The sequence below is a fragment of the Protopterus annectens genome, chromosome 7.part0 (assembly GCF_019279795.1).
Source record: "Protopterus annectens isolate FY-2018-M chromosome 7.part0, PAN1.0, whole genome shotgun sequence".
Taxonomy (NCBI): domain Eukaryota; kingdom Metazoa; phylum Chordata; order Ceratodontiformes; family Protopteridae; genus Protopterus; species Protopterus annectens.
The window spans coordinates 1053895884-1053917760 of NC_056739.1; the positions used below are offsets into that span (position 1 = coordinate 1053895884).

Consider the following 21877-nt stretch of genomic DNA (forward strand, 5'->3'; position numbering starts at 1 on the left):
CACATTGACAGAGTAATGTTTTCTTCTTCACAGTCCCCTTTATAGATTAAGCAACCTGTTTCCGCACACACATATCAAATTATGGCAGTGCGGAAATCTGGTTGCGATAATACGCAAGTACCATTGTAAGCTGTTTACAAAATGTTACATAACATAATAGTTACTGGGCTAGATTCAATAACACCTACACTAAGTGCACATGATATGTATTCAAGAACATCCCTACCACATTTTTTGTGCTTTCTAGTCAGTCAAAAATTACACCAAGTGTACATGTAGTCTACACTTTGTGGTAACCTATGAAGCTCTGTCAATACTTAAAGCTGCAAGAAAATCAGTAGGAAAACTACAATTAGGAAGAAGCTGTGAGTTATACCTGTGTTGTACATTTCACTTAGAATGATGTACACTAAGTGTAGGTATTACTGAATCCCAGGCACTGTAGTTACTGTGATTTAAATCCTGTTTAAGACCTAGAAACTGCAGACTACTGCCACTATAAAAATAGTTTGTGCTGAAGACCTTGAAATTTACACTTTTTTAGTAACCTCTATGGTTCCAGAGATATGAACATTTGTTTGAAATATTAGGACATTATTTTATTCTATCAAAAAACTTAAGCTCCACACATAGGCAGTTACAGCTCAAACGTCAAGAACACCAAGGAAAGAATGAGTTAAAGAATTTGGATAACCAGCTCCAATTCTTGTATGGCATCTATCTGTAGTTAATTACACAATGCAATATTATGAGTGAGGAACATAATACAATAAATAAGTCGAAGTATAGGTGCTGACCAATGACAAGGTATTCAAAGAAATGGATTTTACATACAAAGTTGCCTTCAAAATGTAGTCAATGATGGTCTTACCACCACATTCAAATAATATCGACTATATGAAGTCATAGGAGATTGTGAAGTACATTCTAAACAGATTTTAAGGTACTCTATAAAACTATTCAACTCCTCTAGCAAGCCTTTCTACACACAGCAGCACCCATTAGGTCCTCACCATGTAAATATCTCATTATGCAGATTATGAGTTGAATTATACAAAAAACATGAAAGCCCTGAAAATTCACACAATTGTTCCCCAGAAAGTGGTCATCTCAGCAGCTGAAGTTAACTTCAGCAAAAAGATTGTCACCAATCACTACAGTAAACAGCTCTTACAACAGTCAAAAAAGTCATCTGGCAATCCTTCTTCTACCAAAAGTAGGAAATGCTCTGTCCTGTCCATGGTGGACAACATATGTAGACTTATACCATAGGTGATAAGTGGCCGAAAGATTTATTTATGATGCTTTAAAAGGTTTGCACTTGTGAAGCACATTTGCATGCTCCATGCTACCACAGTGCCAGGAAAATGTATGCATGTTACACTCAAGGTGAGTGTGTAAAAAACCCCTGCAGTATATATTAACGTCTTCTGACACACAAGCATACCTCTCAACCTCTTAGAACAAGAACTCTAGACAAAGGCCCAAAAATACAGACAATTTTGAAACATTGCTCTTAAAAACTTATAAAATTGATAGAATGAAATGTTTTGCATTAGCATGACTTTTTCTGAAGGACACGAAGTCTGAAACTCAAATGTCTATTTTCTGACTTGAGTCTTCAATGACTTGCCAACAATTTTGCTAGAAAAACACAATTTTAAGAGAAACAAACCAAAAATATGAGGCAAAAATCTGAATGTTCTGTGAAAATCTGGACAGTTGAGAGGTATGCATGCAAGTGACTACATGTACAGCTGAAATAAAAGTCTCTCGTCTCAGACTGAGGGCTTTTGCAACAGAGAATTTCTTTGAAAGCAAGCATGACATAAATTACCATTACAAAACTCCTCTGGACACCAAAACAAGCTACATTAAAATCAAACAGTTAACAGTACAAAACAAAACTAAATAAACTGACTTTCTGAAAACTAGTGTTACCACAAAGCTTCAAAATCGACAGTAGTAGTAGAGAAAATGCTGTAGAACTCAAACCAAATGTCATCTCTGCTGCTGGGAAAGCACCTTTTTCTAACGGAATTTTTTTTATTTTCACTAATTAAAAAAACTTCAGGGAAATTCTAAAAGTGATGTATACAGTTGCATGAGTACATGTTAACACGAACTCCACTCAGCCGATGTCAGTGACTATTACTGTTAACTGCATATGCTCATCTCCCCCCCAAACCTTCATTAGAAAAATGCCTGAAGCTTGCAACTCATGCAAGTGTTATCATATAAGACAGAGACACTGAAATCTGACATGAAATCTGATCATTTACCGTTATCTTTCAAGCTGTTTTCTTCCAGATTCATCTGTTCAGCAAGCTCCGAAAGAGAATCAGCCACATGGTGGCCACGCAGCGTCATGGACAGCCGCCTCTTAATAATCTTCATCCTATCCATTCAATGTAGCCAATAAAGTGCCTGCAATAAAGGAAAGATGTTGTGAAACTAAAACCTGAAATCATCCTTTTCACTACTGTCTGTACAAGGGAGGTAAACTATTCAAAACAGAACATATCCAAAAAAGTAAGCAAACAAGTGTAACATACTCTTATGTTTGCCAGATTTTGAATGGTTTTATCTGTTCTACCTTGGACCAACACACACACATACTCAATCTACCATATCAAACCTGCAACAGCACCTTTTAGTGAGGAACAGTAACACAATGTGGGAAAATTATGACACTGAAAAACTTCAGCAAGAAGGAAAGAATCTTCAACAAGCTGAACTAGACAATCTGAATTCCAGTAGCAGCTCCAGAGCTGGAAAAACTGTACACTTAGAGATGGGATTGAGTGTCCAACACCAGCTCACTCAATGGAGGAAGCTGAGGTGGTTCCTGTTGTCTGACCACAACCATACAAGGAGACCCTTGTATTACATCAAAACAGCCATACCAGAGGCTTAGTATTTCTACATCAGCTGCTGTCGTTCCAGGACTGACGTCAGGTCGTTAGTGGTATAAAATCAGGCAGCCGACGTCATTACATCAGTTTTTCTTGCCCTTGGTGTCAGGAGCCCCCAAATAGGCAGCTAGGTCATGGTGGAAGAACACCACCAGTAGAAAGTAAATACCAAAAATTCCCTGTAAGTAGAGAGAGAGAGAGAGAGAGAGAGAGAGAGACATGGGGGATGGAGGGGGGGGGGGGACCAGGACTGCAACAGTGAATACACTCTAACATCTACATTTAAAGTAAGTGTACACAACTGTATTATGCTCTTCGTGTTTCGCTGTTGCAGTCATCACATTTGGGTTGATTCCCAAAGCTGAAGAAAAGGGTGGAGGCAGTCAAGAAGACTCTGGGCTGGCCAGGATGCCCTGCAAGACTGCGGTGGCAAAGCCTGCCCTGGATTTGGAGAAGACAGGCAGGTGGTAATGCTTGGTGAAGGTATGAACAGATGTCCATGTTGCACCCTCCAGGATGTCCCTGGTGGGAACCCCTCTGAGAAAAGCTGCAGAGGTGGAGGTTGCCCTGGTGGAATGTGTCCTGACCCCTTTGGGGGTGGTTTCCCAGTTGTCTGTAGCAGAAATGGATGCAGTGTGCTATCCATTTGGAGATTGATTGTTTGGATATGGCCTTGCCCTCTGCCCCTGCTGCGAAGCTGACTAGCAATTGATCAGTTTTTCTAAAAGATTTAGTCCTGTCCAGATAGAATCTGAGCTGTCTGTGCACATCTAGAGTGTGCAGAATCCTTTCCCCCTTGTTTTTTCGGTTAGGGAAAAAGGTGGGCAAATGAATGGATTGGTTGAGAGCCACACTGAACACCACTTTAGGCATGAAGGATGGGTTAGTCCTGAGGGAGACCCTCTCAGCATGGAAAATGATGAAGGGCTCTAAAGCCATGAGTGCTTGTAGCTCTGATACTCTTCCAGCTGAAGTGATGGCCAGAAGCAAGGCCGTCTTCCATGAGAGGAATTTTAACTCTGCTGAAGAGGGGTAGGGTGAGCTTTTCCAACACAAAGTTAAGGTCCTAAGCTGGGGTAGGAGCTCTTCTGGGTGGCCTTAAATTGTTAGCCCCTCTTAGGAACTGTTTGATGAGAGGGTGTGAGAAGAGAGGTGGCTCTGTGCTATAATGAGCAGAGATGGCAAAGGCATGAATTTTAATAGAAGAGAAGGATAGACTCCTGTGTAGTGGGTCTACTAGGTAATCCAGGATGAGAGGTAGGGAGGGCTGTGCCGTTCTGGCTGCCTTAGCCTGGATCCAGGTGCAAAACCTTTTCCACTTGTCAGCATAGGATTTTCTAGAGCTGGGGTGTCTGGCCTCACGTACAACATCTAGGACTTGTTTGCTTAGACTGGCAGCTTGAGGAGAGGTCAGGGAATAAGCCTGGCTGCCAGGTTGAGGGTCTGCAATTGGGGATGCATGAATTCTCCATTCCTCTGGGTCAGGAGTGTTGGGATCTGAGGTAGGCGGCATGGTGGCAGGGGTGACAGGCTGCTCAGCAGTGGGTACCAGTGCTGGTGTGGCCAGTCTGGGACAATCAGGATTGCCCTCGGTTTTTCCTCCCTTATTTTGAGCAGTACCCTTGAAATGAGTGGTAGAGGGGGAAATGCGTAGACTGAGAGTTTTACCCACTTGAAGGATACAACATCCACTTTCCAGGCCTTGCTGTGAGGTTCCCTGGTGCAGAATTTGCTGAGCAGATGATTGGAGTGGGAGGCAAAGAGGTCCACCTTCGAGGTGCCCCATTTCTGGGTTACACGGTGAAGGTTCTGAGGTCTAGCTGCCACTCATGTGGGTCTAGCAGGTTTATGCTTAAGTTGTCTGCCAGAAAGTTTAGGGAGCCTGGCAGGAATTGTGCTAGCAGGTGTAGTTGCATGGCTGAGGCCATGTGCCAAAGGGTCATGGCAAGCCTGCAGAGAGGATAAGAGCGAGTCCCTCCCTGCTTGTTGCTATACCACATCACTGTGGTGTTGTCTGTTTTGATCAGTAGAGGCCCCAGGGAGAGTAGGGGGTCTGGAAAGCTGTCGGGGTGTGCTGAACAGCTAGCATCTCTTTTTTGGTTGATTTGCAGATGTATTTGATTTAGGTTCCAGTGGCCCTGAATGCACCTGCTGTCCAGGTGTGCACCCCAGGCATAGTCTGATGCATCTGTGGTGAGGGTCTGGGTGGCGTGAGGTTGTGGGAAGGGAAGTCCTTTGTTGTGGTTGCATGCTGCTACCCACCAAAGAAAATCTTTCCTTAGACAAGGTATCATTGGTATGACAGTTTCCAGGTCTTGAGAGTGTTGACACCAAAGGCTTTTTAGGTACCATTGTAGTTTCCGCATATGCAGTCTGCCATAAGGAATGATTAGAATGCAGGAGACCATGAACCCTAGAGCTTGCAGGATTTTCCTTGCAGATAACTGGGTTCTGGTGGCTAGTTGAGAGAAGTAACCTGTCAGGTAGGTTTGTTTTTCTGGAGTAAGGAATGCCATCTGGGAGGATGTGTCCAGGCTTGCTCCCAGGAATACAATTTGTTTTTGTGTGGGGACTAGTTTTGATTTCTTTTCGTTGATAGTAAACCCCAGGGATGTCAGTAGGTCCTTTACAAAGGACAGGTGTTGTAACAGCTTTTCCTGAATGCCTGCCTGAATCAGGCAATCGTCTAAGTAGGGGTAAATTTGAATATTTCTTTGTCTGCAAAAAGCAATGGCTGGAGCCAGGCATTTTGTGAAAACTCTGGGAGCAGTGGATAAGCCAAAGGGAAATGCAGAGAACTGAAAAGTGCATAGATCCTGCCCTGAAATGTAGATATTTCCTGCAAGATTCCCTGATTGGGATGTGTAGGTAGGCCTCTTTTAGGTCTAGGGTGGCTAACCAAGCATCCTTGGAAAGCATAGGAAGAAGCTGCTGTTGGGTGAGCATTTTGAATTTTGGTATCACCAAAAAGTTGTTTAGAATAGATAGATCGAGGATTGGGTGCCAGGTGCCCTCTTTTCTGGGTACCAGGAAGAGTCTGGAATAGAAACCTTGGCCTATCTGGTCTGCAGGAACATGCTGTATTGCCCTCATGAAGAGCAGAGAAAGGACTTGCTTTTTGGCTTCTGCCCACTGGTTTGGTGGAAGATCTGGGAACCCTTTTGGGGTTGGCAGAGTGTGGAAATAAAATTTGTATCCCTGGGGCACTATATTGAGGATCCATCTGTCGTTGGTAATAGAGGCCCAGTTGCTTGCATGTAAGGAGAGTTTTCCTCCTAGGGGCACAAGCAGGTGGGCAGAGGTAAGGGGTGGAGGTGTAAAGTCATTGTGAGTTCTTACCATAAGGGGGTGGCTTTGCACTCCCTGTTTTTGAAGAGGAAGAACTCCATTGCTTAGATCTCTGCATTCCCTGGGGTTGCTGTCTGGGGGGGGGGGTCTGCTTCCCCTGGATCTGGACTGAGCTGGCCTGGAGGGGGCAGGAAAGGACCAGTGTTTGGAGGGGCAATGCCTACTGAACCTCGGAGGCTGGACCTGTAAGAAGTCTTTAACTGTCTGCAAAGATTTAGCTTTTTCTTCTATCTTTTTTAAGACCTCTTCTGCCTTGGTGCCAAATAGTCTTTGTTCAATGGTGCATCCAATAATTTGGATTTGACATGGTCTGGCAAGATCTGTTCCTTAAGCCAAGAACGCCTTCTAAGGGCAGAACCAGTAACTGCTGCCCTCCAAGATGCTTCTAGGGCATCAAAGCCACACTGCAAGGTGTGCTTAGTAACTTGACTTACAGAATGCATAAGCTCTTGTAATTCTTTATTTTCTGCACAAGCAGGAAAGGAAGATATTTTTTGTTTGAGGAGTTCCATGGTATCCTGCTGATATTTCAACATGTGGAACTGACAATTTAATGCTCTAATAGCAAGAGTAGCAGAGGTGTATACTTTTTTACCCCATCTGTCGGAGGGGGTGGGATTCTTAGCTGAGGTTGCTTTAATTCCCTTAGGTCCTTGAGAGATGACCTCTGGGTCAGCCGTAGGATTTTTGAAAAGAAATTTAAGAGTCAGGGACTCTGTAGTACCTCTCAGATTTCCTGGGAGCAGGAGGAAGGGTGTCAGGAGTCAAACTGGATTCCATAAAAACATCATCCACAACATCCAGGACAGGAGGAATGGCCAAAGGTCTGTGCTGTGGAAAATCTAAGAATTTCCTGAGTCTCTTTTTTGACTGAGGATAGTTTTGACATTCCCACTGGAAATGCTCCCTTAAAGTATGAAGGGTTTCCCCAAATGGAAAATCCTAGGGTGGAGAGGCAGAAGAAAAGGATTCCTCTGCATAAGAATCTTCATAAGCAGAGAGGGGTTGCATGTCTTCATATTCAGAAGAATCCGAGTCATCGGACTCCTGTTCAGATAAAACTACTGGGGACAAGTCTCTTTCTTTTGAAAGAGGTAGCCTGGCTTCCCCAATAAGCATAATAAGGTCTTCCACCATTTTAAGCATTCGAGATTGAGGCAAGGAAGCAGGTGCCTGAACTTGGGTTGTCATTTTCGGTGTAGTTCATACCCTGGGCTTTAGAACCTCAGTAGTTTTAGAAAGAACTGAAGATGCGAAATAAGTTGTTGGTCTGTGTCGAGTATTGGTAGTGCGAAGTACTTCCTCGGAAGCCGGTGTCTGCTCAGCAGCTCTGGACCCATCCAAGGTAGAGGCATCCGCAGGATCCTTAGTCGAAGAAGAGTCTCATGGCATACCGGACTCTGAAAGGGTCTCAGTAGTGGCCTGTGAATCCACAGAAGCGGGCATCAGGGGCTGCGAAAGCACCACAGTGAGGACCGGAGAACTAACTACTAGCTTAGTGGAAGCATCGTCGGCAGTTTTGGACCTGTGCGGTCTGTCTCTGTCTTTATCCTTACATTTTTTCGGAAGATCGGTAGTCAGATGGCTTACCGAAGCCATATCGGAATTCGAGGACTGAGTGTGAAAATATTTAGCTACAATAAGGGCCCGACAACGTAAAAGTTCTAGCACTGAACAAAGCACAAAAGTAACAGCTAGGGACATTGTGGTCTGGGCCTAAACAGGTGGCGCAGTAAGAATGGAAGTCTCGGTGTGTTATTTGCTTTCCACAGGCGAGACAATTGTTAACTTTTTCTGACATCGGTTAGAGCAAGAAAAAATGACCCCCAATGAGGTACTTCGCTTTATAAGACTTCAGCTTCAATACAGAAATGAAAACTCAGGTATCAGCTGACCGGCACTCATGCGAACTGCTTCTGCTTCAAGCTCCTTGGCAAGAAAGACTGATGTAATGGCGTCAGCTGCCTGATTTTATACCACTGACGACCTGACGTCAGTCCTGGAGCAACAGCAACCGACGCAGAAATACTAAGCCTCTGGTATTTGGGCCGACTGAGGGCTACCCCTGGCAGGATAACCCATATGTGATGATTGCAACAGTGAAGCACGAAGAACATCCTTCATTAGCATGTGTGGTAACCTATATACATATACGAGGGAGGCAAAGCATGCCTATGCAGTGACAAAGGTTCTCACGTCAAACACTTGGAAAGGGGGTTAAGGCTTAATTCCTGTCTCTGTGTATTAACAAGGGCTTCTATGCAGAGCTCTGGACACTCCAGGGGTATGACTAACCATTCAGTGGGTTTTAGAGCTGCAGGAAAGGGCTGATGTTGATTATCTGCTCTCTTCTATGGTCTCTTGGTTTCCAGTCAGGGTAGCCCATGGAGAGAACTGGCAAGCTACTCAGAATAGCATGTTGCAAAAAAGGCTGATTTAAAGATGGTCAGAGCAAAGAAAATGTCACACCTGCCTAAACTCTGGTTGGTCAGCTCTCCTGCAGGTCATTGGGGATGACAGGTAATGAATGGGCTCGGCATGCATTGGAATCAGGCTGATGTTCAGCAAGTGGAAAGGCAAAACGAATACGGACAAAAAATGTGCATTTCTTAGCAGGCAGGAGAGAGTACTGAATGTATACAGAACTGGTTGGTTGGGATCAAACAAAGGAAATAAGGAGGAAGGAGGGGACATGGACAGCAATTACAAAAAGAGAAGATTTTACAGTAACTACAGGAAATATTCCTTTTCAGAAAAGTGGTAGATTGAAGGCTTGCCTTTCCAGATGTGTGGAGAATCTGTAGGGTTCAAAAAGACATATCAATGTTGAAATAGGGTAATATATTAAGTAACAGCACCGCTATTTAGGCATTCACTCCGTGCATCTGCTGAAAGAACTCTATCTTCCACAGTTTCTTTATTCAAGTTGCATCATAAAATAAAAGCTTGATTTCTGGTCTGTTTCTGTACCACATACTAGTTTAAAACTATTTTTCTGCTAGGTTAAGTCACTTCTCTAGTTTTAACTTAAATTATTAAAGTGAGCTGCTCAGTGCAGCATGTACTGTAAACTCGAACAAAAATACATGTAACCAGTATCCACTCTAACAAACTGAAAAAATATAGAGGTTCCCAATGGCAAACTAGGCAAGAATGGCTGCTCGACACTTTGTATATACAGCTCTACATCTGGAAGATGCTTCCTCCTTGGACCAATTCTGAAAAAGCAAGATTTCCATTGCCCAACCAACTTATCAGATTTTAAAACCCAACTAAATTAACTGATAACATGATAGAAAAATACTGCAAAACAGAATATATAATATCGGTTACAGTAACCGACTAACAAATGACACTAGAAAGAACGAAACAAAACCCTAGGTAACTATCTCAAGAAAAAAATCTAGCAGGACCAAACCAATCAATATTTGCTGGAACAAATAATCCCACACTAAAGGATGGCACTTATTATATATTCAGGTTAAACATTTAAGTAATAAGACAGCATGCAATTAAACCTGCAGACAGAAGAGAGCTAACCATATCGGCAGATCTTTTAAGAGGGAACTCCGCAGTAAAAACGGTCATCTTCTGCAGCCATTAAAAAATCTTGCATTCTCCAAGCTCCCATCCTCAGTAAAATGAGCACCTCCTGTTAATGTGTGACATGTTACATGAGAGAGCTAAAAGGGTGAATCCAAATCTTATACTAGCAATTTCCAGACCCTACTAAAACTGGAAAAGCACACGAGTAAGAGATGAAGAAACAAAGATATGAAATGATAAACTCAGACCTAACACAGCAGCCACTCACAACACAGACAGAAGGGTCAAAACACAGAGGACAGAGTGGCACACTCAAGGATAAGCCAGAAAGATGACTACCCATCTTAGCTTTCTCAGCTTTATTGCTTTATTCTATTGTAAAGAAGCTCTCTCCAGTGCACAAATGGACAAAAGAATCAAGTAACATCGATATCTCCCATGAAACAGGAGACAATAGCCTAAAAAAGTAGCAGAAGGCAGAGTCCTGAAGCATGTGATGCCAATGCAGGACTCCTAGAGTCCAACCCAAACTGTAACATCTGCTGAAGGTGGCCATGGCACAATTGCCAGCAACGGATACATTCTTCAGATGACCACTGAAAACAGACTGCTTTGATGGAGTGACATCCAACATCAATGGTCAAAGGGTGGACAGCTGCCAAATGACAAAAAGTGACAATCTGCAGACTCTTGACAGTGTCACATCCATGTCCTCCTCAGCTGGAAGAGAGCAGATGAAAGACCGGTTTATCTTCCTAAATTCACTCACCCTCTTCAGGTAAAATTAGCTTATTTTGCACATCAAGATTAAAAAGTGACCCCTGTCACTCTTGGATTCTGTCCCTTTACCCAGCAAAAGTTCTGGGAATATTTTTATGGAAATGTGGAGTAGCTCTAAAGGACATATAACCTTTTGAAAGGCCAAATAGGGCTCTGTACAACCAGGACATTGTTGATACAAGATCCCACCCATGCTTATGACTGTAAGGAAGCACCGTTTAAAGTCTACAAATAAAGAACATTAGAATTGAACTTGAGTTAAATTACTTGAATATGGTTTACCTGAAAGTGCAGATGCTTGGCCATGGGACACCCAGAAAAGTGAATATATCCAAAAATATAAGAATGTAATAAGGGAATCACAACCCACAGTACAAACATGTAAGGGGTCCGAGGGTAGGTTGATCTGCAGCAGTACTGTGACATCTGCAGTGCGGTAGGGCAGAATGTAGACTGGTAATCAGGCTGGCAGGGTATAATCTCCTGAATAATCAGGTACTGCCTTGTAAAACAGCCAGAGGCTGCAGAGCTCTAAGTAGCAGGAGTATATAGGCAGGTGATAATGCCTAGAGAAAGTATGTACTGAACTCCAAGTAAGCAGACCCAGAATATCCTTAGTTGCCACACTGCTAGAAAAGCGCTGCTTGAAGACATAGTACTAGTGGATGCCTTAGAAAATCCCCAGCTAGGAACAGTAGCTCCAGGATGGAATATGTTAATGCAATGCCCCTTGCCCAAGTCCTTGATGAAATAGTAGCCCAAAATGCTGAGGCAGGGGCCCAATCTTGAAATAGTAGCAATGCAAATTGACACACTGCCTAAAACAAAAAGAACTTAAAGCAAAAGCCAGAAATGAAGTTGTGTAAATCTAAAGTCTAAAAAATTAGTCCCCTTTAATCTTTATTTCTGCAAACTGCATAAAATCTTGTAAAATCTGGTTTAATTTCTAGCTAATCTGCAAAAACAGGGTAAATGAATCCTTTCCCTTTAAAGCCAAACTTAGAAACCACTTTAGAAATAAAGGAAGGATTAAATAGCATGTTGCAACTCAGTCCTCGTGGAAAATCAGAAGGGTTAGCTGCCAACAAAGCCCTCTACTCAGATAAATCCTTCAATTCAATCTTAGCTGCTGCAACAGAAAGCAGCTCCTCCAGTAAGTTTTTCCCACACAAAAATTAGCTGCAAGCATAAAAGGTCAGAGAATAAGTTGGTCAAAGTATTTTTTTGCCCCCAAGAGAAACCAAGGAGCCAAAGGTGGGGGTCTTATGGGGTTTGGGTTCCCCAAGAAACTAAGTTACTGCCAAGGATGCCAATGGAAAACAAAGGTGGGTCACAATCATAGTGAGCTGAAATTCAGGCAGCATGAATCTTTATGGAAGAGAAAGACAAACCTCCAACTCAAAATTTGTGAGAAGAGCCACACCAAACTAGGCTCTGAAATCTCCCACATCTTGGTTAGTACTAGGCCTTCTAGCCTCTTATCTCACATTTAAAACTTTATCTCAAAGCTGAGACCTTACCATATGTTTCAACACATTGCAAACTTGCTGAGATGAAGAAGCTGACACCATAAACATTGAAGCAGAAATATGCCCTTCTGAGATAACAGATGAGGAATCAGACAAAATTGGAAGCAGATGTCTTCATAGACTCCTTATCCATGATGTACAATCAGAGGTAAAGGCTATGGGAGGCTTTATAAGACTCCTTAGAAGTTGCCTGGAGTGTTTTACAATCTTGAGCTAAAATCCTCATTGGCCAAGCCTGTCCTTGTTGAGGTTTTAACAATAAGAAGAGGGTAGAGGGTAGTCCTGAGATAGTGATGAGAAGGTTTTGAACTGAAAGCTAGAGCATCCACTTTTTTAGCTGTGGAGAAAACCCTTCTAGCATAAATATCCCTAGGCTGCTGGTGGTTGAGAAGTGAAGCCATCAGGATCTTGGTTCCCTGGAAAGTCCCCACAATTCTGTTGTTTAATGATACATGAAGATCACTGCGTGCTCGCAGAAACATTTCCAAGCTGTGTTAATACATCAAGGAGTTCTGTCTCCCGGCAGAAACAGCTTTTGAAGAGCCAGTTGCAGGCTTCAAAGCAACTTCCCACTCCCCCTTGCTTTTGATGCATAGAGGATACAACGTTCATTGCTTGTTCCCGTTTGTCCTAACATGACAGTGCTGTTATTCAGAACGAATCCCTGCCAAACCTGAAGAAGTAGGTCCTGAACGCCATCAATGCAAACTGGACTGCTAACATCTCCTTCATGTTGATATGTAGATGTTGTTCCCATGATGTCCTCTGTGCAGCCCATCCACTTTCCTGTTAGGAAAGCTCCACCTGTCCTCGAGGCATCTGTCGTTGTAAATCTGGATCACTTCTGGCCCACTGTCTCCTTTCCTCCTTTGGTAAGGTATTATTTGAATGACAGTGTCCAAATCTTGGCAGTGCAAGGTCCATTTTGAATGGCAGGGTCCAAAAGCCTGCTCATGGCATGTGTGGTTATTTCTGAGATACCTATTGCAGCCTCATGCAGAGTCCCTTTTTTGGGAGACAGAACAAGATCAGCACGACCCTGAATGCTTGAAATGGATCCCTGCAAACAGACAGACGACTGTTTGGATAGTTGATGAAGATGCATGATACTCTTTTGCTTGTTTGGGAAGTAAAGAGCATAAAGAGCTATGTATTCAAACAGACTGGTCTTTGCCATGATCAGTAAGAAGGGTAGGAGCATGACTTGATTTCGGTACATGACATGAATCCTGTAGATCTTAGGGAATTTCAGACTCATCTGCACTGCTAGCACAGATTGTGATGAACTAAAGCCAGAATCAGGCAAGAGCCTGTCTAAGGATAACTTCTGATAGCCTTAAATAATACTCTAGTAAAGCTATCACTGAACTGATGCAGAAAGGAATACTTTTCATGAATAAGCCAAAGGCAAGTAAGAGAGCCTGATAATGAAAAGAAGGATGTTCGAACCGCAGCTGCTTGCAACTTAGCCTATGTAAAGATCCAGTTAGCCTTGCTTGAGATCCGTAACAGTCCAGTGAAAGGCCAACAGCAGAGGTAACAGTTGCGCAAAGATAAGTGTTCTTTGAAGTCTCATTCTGCAACTTGGGAATGGCAAGATAAGTGTTGAGGATACTAGAACCCAAAAGAATCTCCAGGTGTTCCCCTTAGATAAAACTGCTGTAACTGACAAAGGGACTGGGCTGAACACTTTCTATGCTTGTGTAACTCTTTCTTTTGCCTGTGAGAACCCTTTCTGTGGAGGAGTAGAACATCTGGTGTGGCCTTTGAATCTGCACAAGGGAAATTGTGATATCACCTAATAGCCTGTCTGATATGATTTGATCATCTGTCTTGAGTTCTTTGAAATCCCACCTCTCATGAAAAAGAGACTTGAGTCCTCCAAAGGAAGAAGCTGCAGGACGAGTCCACTGGCAGCTGAAAAGGCAAGTCAGGAGTCCTCACATTTAAACTCTTGGACTGAACTTCCTGATCCTCCCCAGAACCTGCAGGCAGTCCTGCCTGGGCACGCCTAGACCTACCCCCTCCTGTTCCCAACACGCCAGGATCTACCCACCCCTTACCAACCATGAACAGTATGAACTCACCCCTTTACCTGCAAAATTTTTTTACTACCCTGTAATATCACCTGCAAAAAAATTAACAGTTCAGTCACCATTAGCACAGTCTCCATTAACCATTTCATTGCTTCACACTAAGGGCCAAACAATCCTGGCAAATCTCTGTAAAGGACAATCCAAATCCTTCAACCATTTTTAGCTAAATTTGACTCTTCAAGCATCCAAACAACACATCGAACAGAACTAGGCAGCCATCCCTCTACCTCTGTCTGAAACAGCATCAACCAAACCCATTCAGATGCATGACTCAAAGTTCAGAATTCTGAACCACCAATAGTATCCTTCACACCAAACCACTCTTCCATCCGCCAAAGCATCCACCTTAGATTTCAATTGTGAGGAGATAATTCTTTAATTCAAGCATATGAAATTGACCATCAACGCCGATGGCTAGAGTGGAAGAAGAGTATAGGCTTTTAATTTACCTATATCAGAAGGCCTCTTACTTTTCAGAGTGGCACAGGATTTTAACCACAGAAGCTTTTAACACCTTTAGGCCTGAGAAATATTTTGGTCCCATCGCCCTGGGACTAAAATACCTTTTTAGGGATTAGAATGACCATAATAGGTATCAATCAGACTTAGAAGAGAGGGTATGCAATCAATTCTTATAGCCATCCTCCAAAACACCTCCAAATCTAGCAGGAGGCGGGCCTGAGGGGCCTCAACAACAAATCCTCCCATTCCCTTTTCAGATTCAGCCCTTTTTCTGGATCATTTTTCCATTTAAAAGAATTCAAAAAATGTGAAATCTGAAAAATCTTAAAATCAGGAGGAGAAATCCTCAGGAGGAGATGAAGAAGGAGGAATCAAGAACAATGAATCAGAGCTGAAGGGTCTTCTTCAGTCTTTCAGCAGAAGAAAGAACACTGTTCCTGTTCCTCAAAATCCCTCTCCACCCTGTGCCCACTTTCTAGGCTATCAATAGAGTAATCACCTCTAGTAATCAAATTAGGAGTAATTTCTGCCATTCTAATCTTTAAGTATATGGAGAGCCATTAGAAGCTCCCAAAACCCTACAGAAACCAGAGTTGGAACTTGGCCTTCCTCAGCAAGAAGCTTTGAGAGGCCCTAAAAGCCTTGGGAAGAGAGGGGGGAGAGAGGAGCGAGAGAGCCCCTTAGCCTCCCCCTGGCTGACTGAGGGCACAGGTAAAGGCCAGTAAAGTATCTGCCTGAGACTCCATGATCCTCTGGCTAGAAAACTTCTGGCCTTACCAAACCTCTAAAGGACCCACGGCCGAACCGCCGTTCCTCACCCCTTGTTCTTCACTGTTTTGTCCTTGCTCTTAGATTTTCAAGGCTTCTTAGAAGCAAGCTTGCTGAGCATCCCACGGCATAGAACAATTGCAACCTAGCACAAGCACTTAATAGTGCGCTGCTTTCTTACAATCAAGCTGTTAAAGAAGCACAACAACGCCATCATCGTTGCCCTAAAACAAACAATACACAATGTATGATAAGTAACCTTCGTATGTATATGCCTGCTCCTAACAATTATACAGTTATTCTTTTTTTCCCATTAAATACAATACTGAGGAAAAAAAAAATGTTCAATTCTAACGGGTCTTAACCAACTCTGGCCCGGAAACCCGAAACTGAAATGAAGAAAATGAAACGCCAACCTGCACTCTCAAAATTGCTTCTGCATCCATGCGGCAAAAAAGAAAGACTGATGAGACGGGTCATGCTTATGTGTATTCGCCTGGCTGACGCCAGTCATCAAAATGACTGACGCGGCGTCAGCCTATCTCTGGTATTCCCGACTGGGGCTGGCGGACTACCCAATTGTCAGGACTGCAGCAAGGGAAGACGAAGAACATCAAACCATATCTGCCAAGTGGAAATAAAAGGGATGTCTGTAACATCACAAGAGATTTTTACAAATGGTGACCTGAAGAAACTGAAGGATCTTTGCCCTATTGATTTCTCCAAGTTTATATATGTGTATGTGTATGTATATATATATATATATATATATATATATATATATATATGTGTGTGTGTGTGTGTATATATATATATATATATATATATATATATATATATATATATATATATATATGTGTGTGTGTGTGTGTGTATGATGTATGTATGTATGTATGTATGTATATATATATATATATATATATATATGGCGTTTATATCATGTTATCAAAAGATGAAAATAGCGAACGATATTTCATCAGCCCCAAAACATCTAAACATGAAAATATCGAACATTCAGAACAGCGAATTTTTTCCCATGGAAAAAATTAGCTGCTCCGAAACACATACACACAACACAAGCACATCAAACAAACAGCAACCACACACATACACAAATTCCTACATCTAACGCTACACTAAACTAAACATATACTACTATCTACCCACTTACCTTAACCCTAACCCTAAGGTCCGTCACTATCGCACAGCTCACCTAACCTGCACCCTAACCCTAACTCACTTAAACCGCCCCTAGCACTAAAGTCGGTCACTAACGCACATACGCCTAACCCGCGCCCTAACCCTAACTCACTTAACCCGCCCCTAACTCTAACGTACAATCGCACACTTACCTGAACCCAATCCGTAACTTTCCACCACAGCGCTAAGAATAGCGAAGCCACAGAAACGGCCAACCAAATTCTTTCCCCGAGGAAAGAATTCATTCTGCAGCTTCGCTATTCTTAGCGTTAGCTGAACAGTGTTCGATATCAGAACATTTGAAGTTTTAATACTTGGATGTTCTGATATAGACCCTATTATATAGGTCTACTTTGTTTCGTCGAATCTCATTTCACTGAATTTCATCTCACCCCGACCACTTCGCTGAACACTCAAATTACTTGAAAACTCATTTCACTGAATTGCAGTTAGTATACATGGCATTGTGTAGAGTACTATAAGGCAAGTAAAAGGTATATGCCCTTTTCCCCACTGTAGCTCGATCCTGGAGTTAGTATATACAGTTGGGGTGGGGGCACAGCCCCCAATTAGTTTGAGTACATATCTTCTGGAGAGAGTTAGTCATTGGTGGTGTAAGTATGCATGTCTACTGTTTAAAATGCATTGTTTTGAAGTTGCATGCACACACACGCACACAAACACACGGACCCCAGTCCTAAATCACAGAATTAGTAAAGTTAGGGAATTTAGCTTTGCTTCACTTGTCGATAGTAAAGGAGGGAGACCACCCACAATACAGGCCTCCTGAGCTATGGACAGCATATGCAAATACAGCTATTCTTTACATGGACAAAAGACACGATTTGAGGGCCATCCACATCTGGAGTCTTACTAGATGTTTATAAAGACATCATCAACTCCCTCTTCACTTAAGGGAAGGATTACTTTCATTCCACCCTTGATTAGTCAGCTTTTGACAAGCTGGCACTCAAGGGAAGGATTACTTTCATTCCACCTTGATTAGTCAGCTTTTGACAAGCTGGCACTCAAGGGAAGGATTACTTTCATTCCACCTTGATTAGTCAGCTTTTGACAAGCTGCCACTCAGACAATGATTGCCAGTTACATGTAGTATTTCTTGAAAATCTAGCATACCTCACTGGCTCAACAAATGAGTTTGCTGCCTGACTACAGCCCCAAAACAGTGAGACGTGTGTTTTAATAATTTGCTCATTTCCAGCATCATACCAACGGTTTGCTTGACTTTTCTCCTCTTAGTCATGGAAAGTCACAATTCTCCAAGTACTCTGTTAACTTGCTGCATGAAAGAGGGGTTTCTCTGAAGGAAGAACTAAGAATTTATCCAGGCACTTGGGGATGGGCTCAACAGTGTCTGGTTCCTTCCAAACCAATCAGGGAAACTAGCTCAATAAGTTCATCTGTCAGGGGGCCACCCAAGACATAGATGGGCCAGGCCCGAAAGCCTCCAGGAACACAATTCTTCAGAAGAAGGCGCTTGAGATGAGAAGACAAGTCACCCTTCTGTTTGAGGATTTCCAAGATGCCTCCAAAGCAGACAGGTGGTGATCAGGGGGATTCTACTCCCTCATCAAAATCAGTGTCATCTGTGACAGACTCCATGGGAAGTCTATGTGCCTCCCCTTACATATTTCTCTTCCAAGGAACCTCTTCAGGGATGTGTTCGGGAGAACTGCTGGAAGAAAAGAGGAATCCCTCTGGGGAACCTGTGTGGAGGCTTCCTTGAGCTGGCTGACCCTGAGGAGCAGAGATGATGGGCTCAGAGCTCAGACCCAATGCAGAGGCAGGGGAGAGGATCTGAGACTACTTAGGACAGCTCTTGATGCAAAGAGAAAGCCTTTTTTACTACATGAAAAGCTGACAGACCCAGAGAAACCTCTCCCCCCTTCCTCAGAGCTGAAGCAGCCAAAGAAGTACGGCCGGGGCCAAACCCGGATCCAAGCTTCTGGAGAGAATCAGACCAAAGCTGTCCAGGGCCAAAGCACTGAGGGGAAGAATCTGACAAAGTAGGAGCCGAACCCCTTGGACTCTGAAACCTGCTCTGATCTGAAGATATGGGAGCAGGATCAAGGAAGGGAGCTTTCCCGGATCAGACGCCAAACCTCTCAGGGATCTTGTATCCTGGGACTCCGAAACCACAGGTCAGACTGGAGAAGGAGATACTACTGGTTTGGCAGGTGTGCTCATGGACCTGAGAGGGGATGGAGCTAGCAGAACCCCCATCTGGATCTGAACCCTAAGGATTCTCCACATCATCCTGTTCATGTCTGCCTCTGTCTGAAGATCTGGAAGAAGCAGTGGACAGGCCAGTTCTGCTTTTCAGAGTCTCGAATAACTGCGCTGGCAGGACTGGAGAGACTAGCTTCAGCACAAATTCAGGAGTGCAACCTCTGCTGGTTAAATCCTTGGGTTTAGGATCAGAGGAGGAAGTGGATGGAGACCAACTGGATTCCGAAGAGTGCCGTTTATCTGTGGGTCAGCCAAACATCTTTGCATCTAAAAATTTCGGATCCAAGAGTTTCTTCAACTTCTCAGTGGGTTCCAAAGACACCCTCGGTGATCTTGGAATGGGCCTTTTTCTAGACTTTCGAGGTTGGCTGCAAAACTTTGGAGGGGGTTTGAGCCCCAGAATCATTTTGCAGAAGCCCTTTCAGAATCAATTTGCTTCTCCTATCTGAGAGTGCCCTGGGATTAAATGTTGCACAAATAGCGCAAGGTGAATCAAGGTGGGCAGCTCCAAGACAATATGCACACTTATTGTGGGCATCAGAATTGGGAAACATGCCCACAAGAAGTGCACTTTTTGAAACCTGTTGGTTTTTCAGATATATCCAACAAGGAAGAAATAGTAGCAAAAGAGGGGTTAAAACAATCACAAAAAAGTCAAACTGCAGAAGTTACACTAAACCCAACACTACTACTGCTATTTTTTTTTTAACAAGAAAAAGCTATATAATCTAAGGAAAATTACAGAATTATAGAAACTGCACAGGCCCAAGTACCAAAAATGGTACCAGAAAAGGGAAGAGAACAACGGAATAAAGAAAGTGCCCCAGTGCCAGCAAAAAACTGCAGGGAGGAATGAAAGTAAAGAGAAGTTAATACTTAGGCAAGAAAAAGGCAAAATAACAGCCAAAAATGAGTAACTAACTTGAAAGTTGAGATCCCTCGTCCTATCTTGATGGCGGCAAGCAAGATCTGAGGAGTTGGTGATGGAATGGTATATTATGCGTAAAGGGAGGAGCTGGAGTTTCAGGTCCAAAGTCTGGTAGATGTTGCCAAGTCGGATCTGAGGATCGGATCCTAGACCCATTCATGAGGAAGAATGAAAAGGACATCAGATGCCTACTATGACAAGTACACCCTTAAAACAAATGCAACAAGGATCACTGCTACAAGATTTTGATATGATAAATGGATGAAAACTGAGCAGTGAAGGGCCTCACCCCAGATATGGGTGGAGAATTAAATCATACCTTAAAGCAATGCACCTACATAATAACTTCTAGTCTGAGCATCTAATTAGAAAATGCACGTATGGAAATGTCTAAGAGGCACCTTCAGAAATTTAGGATCTTTGCTTGGTAGTGTTTACATAGGTATTTTTATACTCCAAGTAAACACCAAAGAATTTTTCCTCTGGTAGACAGCAAAATGTTGGAGATTTGATGGAGAAGAAAGAGGTAACTGGAAACATATTTTCTGGGAGTGTAACGAGTTGGCAGACTTTAAGGATTCCCTGCAGACTGCTCTGTCAGGGATACAGGGTGAGCAGACTGATGTAACCAAGGAAATGATTTATTTGAGCTATGATACAGAATCGGAACTGCGTAGACATAGTAAGGCCTTGCTGAGTCTAATTATGGTAGCTGGCAAAAAAGCAGTTACTAGAAAATGAAAATTAAAGTCTAAAACAACTGTACTAGAAGTAGTGAATATAGTAACAGGGATAAAACAACTGGAACTGGGATATTTAGAAAAGGGAAGGGGCAACCACCTACATAGGAAAAAATGGGAATTGTGGAAACAACACATGCAGAGGCGGAATCAGCTTTAAAAGAAGGCAGATGTTCAATGGTCTATGCTTAACTGAAAATGAGTGGATATTATATAATGATGTATAAATTTTGCAACTGCAGTTGTTTCGATTGGGGTCTGTGATGTATAATGTTTACAATCATATGCGATAATTTAATACAGAATTTTTTTTCAAACAAAAAACAAGAGGCACCTTCAAAAATCTTCTGGACAGCAACACTTGAAGGCTACAGTGCTAACAGCTGACCTAACACAGTATGCCTGACCGGCCCACCATCATCAATCACATCAGAAGATGACAGTCGGCCAACCAAATGCAAAAAAGTGTTCAACACAACCTTTAGGGCTTGGCATGAAGGAAACAAACTGGTTACTTGAGTCCTTGGCCCTGTTGGTATAATATCTGGGGTCTATACACATCCATGGTACATAAAATGTTCTCTGCATTACTGCTTGATATAAAGTAAAATCTGGTAGTCATATAGATTAAGGGTTTGCACAGAAACCTGCCTTGGGCATGAAAGATGGATTTCTATCTAAAGGTGCCATGTGTTTGTGGTCAGTGATAAGGCTCCATGCAAAATCACAGCCTACAGTTCAGAGATCCTGACTGAGGCAACTGCTAGTAAGAAGTCTATTTCCTAGAATACTTATTTCAGTTTAGCTATACTTCTAGATTAAAAAAAATGTAGAGCTAGTCTCTCTTTGGCAATTTTCAGAGCCCAAGGCTAGGGATATGGGCCATCTAGGGTGCTAGAAATAGCAGTTACCCTCTAAAATGTGACTAATGTGCAAGCCAAAACCTGGAAGAACTACAGTAGGACATAAAGAATCCCAAAAGATGTACCCTTGCTTAAGTAGGTCAGATGTATCCTGGAACTTAAGCCATGAGTCAAGAAGGTGGGACCTACTCTCTCTTCTGATTAATATGAAAATTAGTCCATAAGGACTAGTATGGCCTCCACAGGAGTTGGTCTTCCTACTTAAGAAAATATGTAAAACATCTGCAGAAAACAAATGGCTGTGTTGTCTGCTTGAGGGCCTCGAGGTTTCAATTCATCAGTTTTCAACCACTCTGAGACAGTACCTTGCTGTGTATGAGGAAGAATCATCTTCTCTGCTGCCATTTGGGACAGCTATGTGAAACACACTTGGCTTGGTCAGTGAAGGTCTA

The 21877-nt window shown here is 42.8% G+C and overlaps 1 protein-coding gene across 5 annotated transcripts in view; it reads right to left on the reverse strand.

Moving 5' to 3' along the window:
• The window catches only part of LOC122806846 (cyclin-dependent kinase 17-like), a 2140137-nt gene that overhangs the window by 1363725 nt on the left and 754535 nt on the right, over positions 1 to 21877 (reverse strand). For all 5 annotated transcript variants that reach the window (XM_044077605.1, XM_044077600.1, XM_044077601.1 and 2 more), the window contains one exon: positions 2283 to 2427. In XM_044077605.1, the coding sequence (XP_043933540.1) occupies positions 2283 to 2406 (124 nt within the window). In that variant the 5' untranslated portion in view covers positions 2407 to 2427. The remainder of the gene's footprint in view (positions 1 to 2282; positions 2428 to 21877) is intronic.